At 40.3% G+C, this 12,360-nt stretch overlaps 1 pseudogene and 1 gene segment (V, D, J or C); both read right to left on the reverse strand.

The window, feature by feature from the left end:
• The window catches only part of LOC138603250 (immunoglobulin gamma-1 heavy chain-like), a 52,062-nt pseudogene that overhangs the window by 11,404 nt on the left and 28,298 nt on the right, over positions 1–12,360 (reverse strand).
• On the reverse strand, positions 3,313–8,081 carry LOC138602545 (immunoglobulin heavy constant mu-like). The segment is given in 6 exon segments: positions 3,313–4,567; positions 5,030–5,326; positions 5,434–5,745; positions 5,856–6,140; positions 6,308–6,589; positions 7,633–8,081. Coding segments are annotated over 6 exon segments (1,407 nt in total).

Below are 12,360 nucleotides of genomic sequence, written 5' to 3' on the forward strand. Positions count from 1 at the left end.
TTCTTAAACAACAAATGTCATAAATGTGTCAAATCTAACAGTGTTATACAATGTTAAAATCTTCTCACATAGGAGAGGTTTAAGTTGTAAACTGTGTCCCCTTCATTTGCTGCAGCAATATGACAGAACACTTGATGCTTTTGCCACTAGATGGTGGTTTTTACCTACTTTTCCCACTTCTAGTAAGGAGCTGGCATTTAAACCAAAATATCTCTCTTGCATATCAACAAGCTGAAACTGAAACATTTCTTGATGGTTGAAACTGTCCATCTGACGGTTTGATATGATTCTCAAGGAGGACACAGTTGTTGTAGTGAGTTTGAATGAAACATAGTACAACATTCAATAAACAACATACAAGTAAACTGCCCAATAAATATGATTTAAAATTAGTTTTATTGAATTAGTTTACAAAAAGTGGCTCTTCTGGTGGCCCAAGAGGTTCTGAATGTGCAAAATGAATTTGACATCTACGTTAGAAGTGACATTGCATTTATCAGATCATATATCAGACAAACCTTTTATGGTATCTGGGGTTAGTAAAGTATGACTTTTTAATAAAGGAGTTTGTTTAGTAAACAAAGGTGATGAACTTAAAGGTGATACCGTCGATGTGCTTAAACCCCACGTTTCTGCAATAGGAAGTTCTTCTAAAAAATAGTCTCTTTTCAACTTCACGCCCATCTCACCCACAATAGCCTCTACGAGCCTTTTCAATCTGGTTTCCGTCCCCGTCACAGCACCGAAACTGCCCTCATCAAAATCACCAACGATCTCCTCACTGCAGCTGACACCGGTTCACTCTCCATCCTCATCCTCCTTGACCTGAGTGCGGCCTTCGACACTATCTCCCACCCCATCCTCCTCAGTAGACTCTCCTCCATTGGCATCACTCACACCCCCCTTTCCTGGTTCCGCTCCTACCTCACAGGCCGCACCCAGTTCATTCAGCTCAAGTCCTTCACATCCGTCCCCTCCCCAGTCACTACAGGTGTGCCCCAGGGCTCTGTCCTGGGGCCCCTCCTCTTCATCACTTACCTCCTCCCCCTTGGCCATATCCTCCGCAAATTTAACATCCATTTCCACTGCTTCGCGGATGACACCCAGCTCTACCTCTCCTGCAAACCGAATTCCACACTCCCACCCCCCTCCCTCTCCTCCTGCCTTTCTGAAATAAAATCCTGGTTCACCTCAAACTTTCTAAAATTGAACAGCAATAAAACCGAAATCCTTCTTATCGGCACCAAATCCACCTTATCTAAAGTTGACAGTTTCTCACTCTCCATTGACGACACCCCTGTTTCCCCCTCCCCTCAGGTTAAGAGTCTGGGTGTCATCCTCGACAGTACTCTATCTTTCCAATCACACATCAATAACGTCACCCGGTCCGCTTACTTTCACTTACGTAATATCAACCGTCTCCGCCCCTCCCTCACTCCCCACACCTCTGCTATTCTTGTCCACAGCCTCGTCACCTCCCGCCTTGACTACTGCAACTCCCTTCTCTTCGGCCTCCCCCAGAAAGCCCTCCATAAACTTCAGCTTGTCCAGAACTCTGCCGCCCGGATCATCACCAGAACACCTTCTTCCCACCACATCACCCCCATCCTTCAGCAACTCCACTGGCTCCCAATCAACCAACGGATCACCTACAAAATCCTTCTGTATACTTTCAAATCTATTCACAACCTCGCCCCTCCTTACCTCTCCGACCTCCTGCACATTGCCACTCCATCCCGCACCCTCCGGTCTTCCTCCTCCATCCACCTCACCGTACCCCCTGCCCGCCTCAGCACCATGGGGGCCAGAGCTTTCAGCCACTCTGCTCCCCAGCTCTGGAATTCCCTCCCACCCGAACTCCGAAACTGCTCCACCCTCCCGATCTTTAAATCAAATCTCAAAACCCATCTGTTCCGCCTCACCTACTCTCCCCAACTCTAAGCACTGTCCCTCACCCACTCCTAATGTATTTTATCTGGTCTGTTTTACCTTTGCTGGTGTTTTTACTCTTGTTTGTGTTTTTTTGTACAGCGACCTTGAGTGTCCTGAAAGGCGCTTATAAATAAAATGTATTATTATTATTATTAAATGTTGAAGTTGTTTCCATCTTTAAGCACAGTTGCTTTTTTCATGAATTGCTCAGCTGAATCTTCATCCAGTTTGGGCTAAAACGTTTGGGGTGCGTGCTTTTGTCAGCGGCACCTCGTCTCGGTGCTACAGATACAGGCTGGTAACTGAGTGGACATACTGCGAAAGGTTTACTTTAGCGGCTTCACCTGCAGCACACACACGGCGTGAGGTTGTGTGTGCCATCAGGAAGTGGGATGCAGCGAGCTTTCATTTCCAAAAGTTACTGTCACCAGGCTGATTACGCTCATTAAACATATATTTAAACATTGTTAGAAATGTTGGATGACATACCTTATAAGTAACTGCAGCAAACTGCTCGTTGGCTCTGTCATCACCATTCATATCTGCCAATTTGGTTACAAGATCACACATTTCTAGCCTCTTAACTTTGGTCTCAATTGAACCAGTGAGAAGGTCAGACTCATTAAACACCACCTCAGAGGCTTCCAGCTCTGTCTGATGTGTGCTGCCATGATGTTCTACAAACCAAGAACGCTTATATGAAACTATCCTTCTCTATATCACCAAGAACTCTTCACCACACAGCAAAACAAACACACTACACACATACATATGTTCTGTTGTACTGTTTAACGAGCTTTCAATATTCTGTGTATTGGATATATCTGATTTATGCTGCTGCTTCACGTTTGTGTAAAAAGCTTTCATCAACACTTTTCTCTAGACATTTTTTAATGTTATCTTTGTCTGTGAGGATGTGTCTGCTGTGTGCAAATTCGCCTCTTCACGCTTGGTTACGTGCTGATTTGCAAATATATGCAGTGAAAGATGAGTGTCTCACTTCAAGGAAGTGTATTTCTAGCTCTGACAGTTTCTACAAAGTTCCATTGCCACAGGTGTGGTCCCAGAGGTGCATAGAAAAGGGGAAGTGACTCTCGAAAGATGATATGTTTAGCAGCGGCAGGAAATTGAAAACCCTTCTGCTCTTAACTGATAACAGAAGTCTGCAGGACGTTGACTTCACATGCTGTTCTTAGATTCCTTTGTTGGGCCTCGAGTGACAACAAAATCCTCAAAAGCTTTTAATCATGAGCACTCCATCATTCCTTCTCCCTTTAGTTTTATGTCTCCCATAATCTCATATGTTTTTGTCTATTATGTGAGTGTTTGTAGAAAGCAAAGATTTCAAGTCAAAATTTAAAAAGCATCACAATATATCCATTTTCACTGCAGTGCAATTTATTAATGCGCCAATGAAAAGTTAGCACTACACCTCACTTACACAACATTTTGATGACAGTAAAAGTGTCAGAAATAAAATGGCAAAATAATTATCTGCTGTATATTCTGTATATTTTTAAAGGTTACATATAAGTAAACTTTAAACAATATTTAAAGCATTATGTATGACAGTTTTATTTAGCAGATATACAGCAGTAGCATTATGTACATTGCTTTAAAACTTGATAAAAAAAAGACAAACAAATGAAGACAAATACTTGTTTCTGCTGTGCAGCAATTTCGTCCCTTATTGACTCCTCATCTAGGAATAAAGAAACATCAAACAATTACAAACAATAGATTATTTTCACTTATTCAATACAGATTGTTAATCAATAGTACAATTTGACTGATTAATCAAACTGGAGTTCACCAGTGTCTTCAAGACAGAAGACAGTTCTGACCTGCAGATTTGCTGCAGGCGACTGATGTTTAATGACAGTTGTGTTCAGTGTTGGACTGATTCCTTCATTGTTATTGCTTTTGGAATAATTTGCCTGAAGGTTTGCTTTGATGCAAGAGGAACTCCAACACTTGCAATGCATTTGATTCAGCACAGTGTTTAATCCTTATTATGTGCTGTGGAGCATTTTAAACGCACAGACCAGCACATTTTAAGTGTTTGGAGAAGCTTTTCATTGAAACTCTTCATAACAGAGCTAACCACTTTATTGTGTAATTGTGTCCTTCAACGTCAACAAAATAAAATGTATCACAATGTATGATTTGGTGCCAGTAAACTTTACAGATCGTTGATAATCAGTAAGACCATTATTATACTGTATTTGAGTTTGCAGTTCATCACAAGCTCACGTAGACTACACTAACTTTCACAGTGATGTCTCTGAACAAGTCTTTTCTTCTCCTGCACATATTTGTCTGTGAAGATCAGAGGAAACTGTGGCACTCAGAGCACTTATGCAAAGATGAGTTGGTCAGAGGTGTCTTTCCTTTATCATCAGCATTTCCATTGTGTATGTCACTGGCCTTTATTTCATAACTTACGTTATGATGATCATAACACAGTAAAGCTAAAATGAAGAAAATACCTCCATGTTTACCTTGACCAGGCTGATTATCATGCTATAGAAGAGAGACGATATGAAGAGGAATATGAAAGAGGAGGTTGTAGACCACAGGCTGCTGAACTCATCCTCTTCACTGGCATCATCTATGCAGTTCAGAGCAAAACAATCTAAGAAGAGGAAGGTAAAGGTGGTTATTTTGAAGCGTGTGTGAACGTGAAGCATTGTTAACTCTATGATCACACGTGTGGAGGTTTCTCCAGTTGAACAGTACAAAATAAATCTAATATTAAAGCCTATTTATTGAGTTACTTTGTGCAAGCTTTTCAGTTTGTTTAAAAATGTAGAAGTCATTCATGAACATGTAACAAACTTTTCTCCATGCAACATTTATTTGGAACAATAAGCATGCTTCTCAAGCTGTTAGACAATGTGACAGACAGTTTGAAACACCATATGATGACAAACAAAACTACATTGACATGTTGACTGTTGTGTTTTACAATCACAAAGACTGGTGACATCACAGGGTGCACATGTTACCGCAGCACAGATTACACACACAGACAGAACAAAACGTGAGCACTACATACCACATGCAATCTAAACTGTTTCGCATTCACTCGAGTTACCCTTGGTCTGAGACACTGATTTTGGAATCATGGAGGATCTTTCGCTGCCAGCAGGCCAGACGTTGCACACAAACATATTTGTCTTCTCAGTTGGATAGTAAATACTTGTAACTAAGTAGCCCTTTGGAGTCTTCTGTGGGGGGAGGTCAAAGCCATCAACATAGTTGCCAGTCTTCTCTCCTTTATTCTCTGCCCAGGTGATGTAGTAGTCCTGCTCTTTGTCACTGGAGACCAGACACACCACAGTGAGTGGATCCTCTTGGAAGATGTTGACTGTCACAGTATGTTTCGTCTGATCTGAAAGAGACACTTGTTTTAGCAATGAGGTTCATCTACAAGATTAATGTTCATTTTACACACAGCTTGCTGTTTCATCAATGAGTTTCCATCACTCGGTAACATACCTCCTTTGTGGACAGTGAATTCTTGAATTACCGGTGTCCTGTTGTCTCCTCCAGCAGAACAGCGCACTTTGTTAACTTCCTGCCACTTCGAGAAACTCCGAGTCATCGTGCTGGTTCTGCTGTGTTGACCGTTTCTGGATTCTGTTTTCTCTGTTATGTTGTCATTCACATTGTTTCCGTCAATTAGCCAAGTTATCTTCATCACATCTACAATGGCCTTGTCTTGTCCAGTAACGATACACTCCAACTGTGCCTGATTGTTATTGAACAGCTCTTTGGGACTTGGTTGTTTGAGTGTCATTGTGACAGCAGCTACATAAACGAGATAAACAGAGAAAACATTTAGCTTATTTTAGCTCAATGTTCACTGTTATTTTACGACCAGGTTACTTGGAGTAATAGTACAGCAGTAATGACTGTACCTTTAGAGGCCTTCTTTGTATATGGTGTGCCTTTGTGCGTCATCTCACATGTGTAAACAGCATTACTGTCCCAGTCTGTGTTCTTCACATTCAGGACACTGACAGATGAATACAGGTCTCCGGATGATTGGGCGGGGCAAGAAGTGAAGTCTTGTACATTGATTCCATTTTTCTTCCATTTTACTGACAGGTCTTTGTTAGGTAATTCCTCAATTGTACACACCAGAGCCTGAGTGTCTCCTCTTGGCACTGATACCAGATTTATCTTTGGAGGGGTCGAGGCCTCTACGCGTAGTAATGAAAAAGCAGAAGAAGATTAGTTAAGAAGATTGTTCATTGTAGACTTTGTAGATAAAAATTTAAAATAGAAAATCAATTGCTAACATAAAAACAAGGTCATGCGTTTAGACTACACATAAGAGAGCCACGATAGAGGGTAAAAAATGACATACTTTCAACTTTCACACTTCGGGGGCCTTGAGGATGAGTCGCAGAACAGTTCAAAGACTTGAAGGAGTTCCAGTCAGATTTTGGTACGTTGACCAAACTGACTCCTATATATTTGTTGTCTTTGACAAGCGCAGGATATTGTACAGAAGTCAAGCTGTTCCCTGTGGCATCGGTCCACTGCAAAGTACCCTGTGGGTAGAAGTCGTCTGCCATACAGCCAACAGTGATTGTGTCTCCAGTCCCAGAATCGCATGGAACCAAAGGGAACAGAGTCGGTGGAGAGGCTTTCAAAGAGAGAGATTTTATAAGGTTAAAATAAAATTAATAGAAATTAACAAATGATCACAACTCATCATATATGAATCATATATAAATAACAACTATTCTATTGTTATAAAATATATTGCGGCAGATTTCAGAATCAGTTTTATCGGCCAAGTATGTGGACACTTTCAAGGGATGTGACTCTGATACTGACACTTAAACACTAAAAACTAAAACTACTATAAACTACGACTACCAAATGTTTTGTTCAAGAATTCTTATTTGATATACTGAACAATTTCTGTCTAAAATTTAAAATTATTTTGTTATCTTTATACAAAATTTAAGCATTTCACAGACATGAAGCTGAAAAGACTTTAAATAATACAATTTTTAATAAAACGTAATATAAAGAAAAACATACTGATTAAATAAAAATGTTTACATAATGAACTTGCGTATTAAATCTTAATGTTAGAAGCTAGTGAAGCCAGTGAAGTCACTGCACTGTTCTGTGGCCATAATAATCGTATATGATAATAATCACTTTTAATAAAGTATTGAAGTATTTATTATTAGAATGTAGTGGGTCTATTGTTTAATTGTAACAAGACATATAAAACACTTGATGAGAATTGTTTTCTCAGAACTTAAACTGATCAACAGTTCAGTGTAATTATATAGTCCTATTAAAGTCAATGCTCCTGGAATTTCAAAAGAAACTTTATAATATATATTTAACATTTTATTTAAGTGTGAGCTCAATAATCTCTTCACTCACAGTTTAATTGAAGGGCATCGAGACCTTGTATTCAAACACACAAACCTCTCAAAAACTATGGATTTCAATCGGCCGGGTGGATTTAAAGATTAAAACGAACCATCTCTTAAATATGAACTTTTAATGCCAAAGAGGAACTTTTCTAAATGCTTTCTAAGAAACGGCTGCAGTGAAATCATTTTTCTAAATATGAACTGAGCTGAACCTCTCAAACATCAATGATCATTTTAAGAAAAGTAAAAGAAACTAGTCTCTAAATATATTACATTAAATGTGACTTACCTGAATAAACGCTGACTTGAGTCCCCTTCCCCCAGTAGTCAAAGGAGTCACAGTGATACGCCTCCATTCAAAGCTTGAACAAAAACCTGAAGTACCAGAAAAATGTGTTAAAACCTTATTAGACAGAAGTCCTGGTCAGGAGTCCCGGTCAGTGTGAAACCCTGGTGTCATCTTGTAAGCGTCGGCTCGGAGTGATGCAAAATATTATTTTAAAGTAGAGGTTTACTGAGAGGTAACATTTACATCTGTGGACTAACTGTGGCTGTAAACGACTAAAAACCGGACTTCTAACCACAAATCTGCGTATCAAAGTCATCGACACAGTAGTGACCACGTTTTTAGAGGGATATATTTCGTCCTGTGCTCTTTGGTCCATCACATGAATGGTTGAGTTTGAGATTATTGCTGTAAGGTTTTTGTATGGCTCTGTATCTCAGTGCCCCACCCCATAGAACACTGTGATAAACCCTCGTACAAAAACCCAACACAGTTTCCTGCACTGAAGAAACAGTGCAGAACTATTTAAGGTTTTAAATAGGTCATTTACTTTTTTGCATTATAGTTTGTATAAAGCATTTGATTTAAATTACATTACTTTATACTCTTGTATTGATATATTGAACGCCAACCTACTAGATGTCCATTACCATTCTTTATCATCTATGATATTACATAAACTGTTTCTACATAAACTCACCGGATGACTTGGTAAAAAAGGATTATGGTATGTAAACCCAGATGTCATTGAGATCACATGGCTGTTTGCCTGTGGAGGTTTTTGTGCAGCTGCTCCACTGTCTTCACTCACTGTTTCTTCTCGAGCACAGAAGTAAACAGCAGAATCTTCTGCTGTCAGGCTGTTGACCTGGAGGTACTGAGTGCTGCTGGGCTCATCTTCAGTCATGATGAAACGGCTTTGAAAGGAGCTGGCATAGCTAGCAGAGTTATAGCCTGTACTCATTCACCCAATCCACTCCAGAGCTCTCCCTGGCCTCTGTCGTATCCAGTGCATATTGTTGCTTGTCATGTCAAAGCCTGATGTGATACATGACATCTTCACTGTCTCTCCAGGTCTTTTCACCTCAGAGGGAGACTGCTCCAGTTTGATCTCACTCCAAACTCCTGTAGAAAAATGAATAGTGATCATTATCAAACAAACGTGTAAAGAACAGGTTGGACATTAAAAAGTGAAGCAGAATTGATTTTCTCACCATGAATAGAAACTACAAAAACTAAACTCCAGATAATCGTTTTTTCCATCCTGTAGTTTAGTTCTCTCTGATCTCAGTGTTACAGAATAAACTAAAGTGTCCCGGTGTTCTGCCACAGGTTACTGATGGTGTGTTTATAAGAGAGGAAGAGTTTGCATGGACCTCCCTCTGCAGGTTTAACAGGGAAATTTAAATATGAACCAGATACATTTAGTTCAGCAGAGTATCTCTTCAACAGCAAACCTCAGCAAATGACAGAGGAGGAAATAATACATTAACTATATGTTGTACATCTCCAAGAAAGTAAAAAAAGAGCTTATTTTTCATCTTGATGATTTACAAAAGGGAAAATGAGTTCCTGTTTGTGTGAGAAAGGGAGCCACATTATTTTAGTATTTTATAGTTATCAACTGAATTTCCACCCTGTTGAGTGGAAAAAATAATAGTGCCTAATCATTTCTAGGTATAAAATAATTCATGAAATGTATCATGTCCAACAGAGACTTCATGTCCTTATAAGGCAACACACAAGGAGGCTTATTTACACACACAGGACAGTTAATCAGCTGACTAACTTTATTCAATCATTCAAAGTGTCGATGAAATGTTTTGTTTTTCTCAGAATCTCACAGAAAGAGATGGTGGAACATCAGTCCCATCATTACCATTCTTCAGTCAGCTATGATATTCAATAAACTGTTGCATCACAATCTTCTACATTAGTTTCAACCTCTACATTTTTGTACAACACCTTTTTATTTTCTAACAATAGCAACATTTTGTAAGTACTTTTAAGATATTAAAGAAAAACTAGAAGCTTTCAAAGTCTTGGTGGTTTAAGGCATTTAAAGATCATTAAACAGGACAGATCACACTGAATCAAACAGGTGAAAAATGAATAACGTGCACTTTTTCCTTCGGTATCCCCGTTGCTCGTAACATGTCACTGAATGCAACTGTGGTGTGTGACCTGCAGAACTCTTGAGGATAAAGAACAACTTTGTTTAGTTTGAAGTTTTGATCAATAAACTGCCCAGTTAGGCTCAACATGGACATGAGACACACACTCGAACTCCAGATGTCACTTGTGAAACTTATCAAAGTGATCTTGTTCTTCATAAGGCTGTCGATAAGCGTATAGATTGTTTGGTATAACTGCGGCTGGCGTACATCTGTGAAATATTTACGCCCCGGCAGAGAGTAACGTAGATCCATGTATGACATGAGTCATCTGAGCCCCTCGTCTTTCACAACTGACAGCGGCTGGTGATCAATACCATTATTTCGGTGGATTTCTTTCTGACCTTGCTCTCTGGTTGCTGTCATTGAAATGTCTCTGCTGCAGATGTTTGAGTGAGTCGTGGCAGTGTTGCTGATGCCAGCTGCTCTCTCTCCTTAGTGCTACAAGCTCGCTTTGAATACTCGTCATATTCTTTGACGTGACTCAACCTCAAACGTCTGAGATTTGTGGTGTTGAATGTTATCGTTTGCGTTCCCCCACGAGGTACTAACTTGGAACACACCTTGCAAATGACTAATTTATTATCTTCTTCAGATACCAAGTAAAACCGCCAGACCGGTGACGCCATTTTAGTGTCGCTTAGAGAAATTGTTTTTTTGCATCATCTGATCAGCTCTTATGATCGGCCTTTAATACAGGCCACTGATCAAAGCAGTTAGTATGTATATCGGCTGATCACGATCGGTGGCCGACCAATTGGGGCACCGTTAGAATGAACATGACAGTTAATCACAATCAGTATTGCAAAAATGTGTTCCAAGTGTCCCATGTGGTGCTGGCAAATAGAGGAAGTAGTTTTTGTACGACTCTCCTGTTATTGTCTCTCACTGTGGGTCTCTGGCACAGTAATACACAGCAGTGTCTTCAGTCTTCAGACTGGTCATCTGCAGATACACCTGCTGTCTGCTGTCATCTCTGGAGATGGTGAACCGGCCTTGAACTGACTGAGAGTAGTATTTGCTACCACCAGTGCTGATGAAAGCGATCCACTCCAGTCCTTTTCCAGGAGCCTGTCTGACCCAGGCCATAGGGTAGCTGCTGAATGTGAATCCAGAGCCTGTACAGGTCAGTCTGTGGGATTCTCCAGGACGTTTAACCACTGGTTCAGATTGTGTCAGAGTCTGACCATCAACACCTGGAGAGAGGAGAAAAACATCAAGTGAAATCAGCTGCTGACAGATATATACGCTATGTAACATGAATATAGTGACGATCTTCACCTGCCCAGCAGACAGTTAACAGCAGCAGTCCTGTCCTGTAGTCCATCATGTTAAACTGTGTGTCCACTGTTCTCTGTCCTCCTCTCTGCAGTCACATAAGTAGAGGAGGAAGACATCACAGTTTGCATTGACTCCTCCTCACAGAGAGAAAAGGAGTGTTTTGGGGGCAGGTGGGAGATTTTCTTTGTGTGGCCTCGACATATTTCGTCATATTTGATCATCATGTTTCCTCTGTTCTAACTGCAGTGTGGTCGGGCAAATCAAGAAAACTTCATGTAGAAAATGATCATGTACAGTTTCCTCATTCTCTGGAACATAAAAGAAATCGTCCTTCTTTTATTCCTGAATATGAAACACCTCATATTTCACTGTGTTGAATAACATAGCTTTCAGAATTTAATCTAGAATCTAATATTTACTGACATTTTTAATTGAACCAGAATCACTCGTATTATTGGTGCCCGAGCACCGATGGGTGCAAAGACCCTTTCTTTTTACCCCAAATGAAGCGCAAATTTCGCAGCTTAAACATGCCGAAAAACTCACCACATTTGGATTGTGCATCAGGTCTGACGAAAAGTTTGCTATTTTGTGGGTTACGCACATTGGCGTGGCAAAATGGCTCCATAGCGTCCCCTAGAAAATTTCAAAAAGGGGTCCCCATATAGGTTACTTTGACCTACACGTGTGAATTTTGGTAGGTATATATAGCAGGTCAAGATGCACAAAATAGCCTCTTGTTTTTGGTGATTTACAGTGGTCATACTTTAACGAATTCCTCGTAGGGACTTCATCTGATCCTTTTCAAACTCAGTCAGTGTATTGACAACACACTGGACATTCAAAGTTATTACAAGCTTGAGTTTTCATCAAAGGGCGGGGCCTTGGCGGGGGGTCAAAGACCAAAAACAGAAAATCATTGTAACTCCCATACACAATGTTCAATGTTCTTCATCTTTTACATGTATGATAACAGCCCCTGCCTGAACACAACTACATGAAAACATTTCCCATTGGGCCTAGCGCCCCCTACTGGAAACAGGAAATTACATGTTTTACTCTCCAAGCTTATCCTCCAAGGTGGTAAGACACATCAACATCAAACTTTGGCCAGGAAAGCCTTAAGACCTTGATCAAGGTTTGTGAAAAAACACGGTGAGGTTTCAACAGACGTCGTGACCCTGGTGCCGTGGAGAAGATAACCTTCGCCATGATGCGTCGCCTAACATGTAGGCTTTGATAACGTGGCTGTACTTCATCATCTCTGCACCAAATT

This window comes from Semicossyphus pulcher, unplaced genomic scaffold (assembly GCF_022749685.1).
Source record: "Semicossyphus pulcher isolate SPU_LCO1_2020_fin unplaced genomic scaffold, fSemPul1.0.p SCAF_23, whole genome shotgun sequence".
Taxonomy (NCBI): Eukaryota; Metazoa; Chordata; class Actinopteri; order Labriformes; family Labridae; genus Semicossyphus; species Semicossyphus pulcher.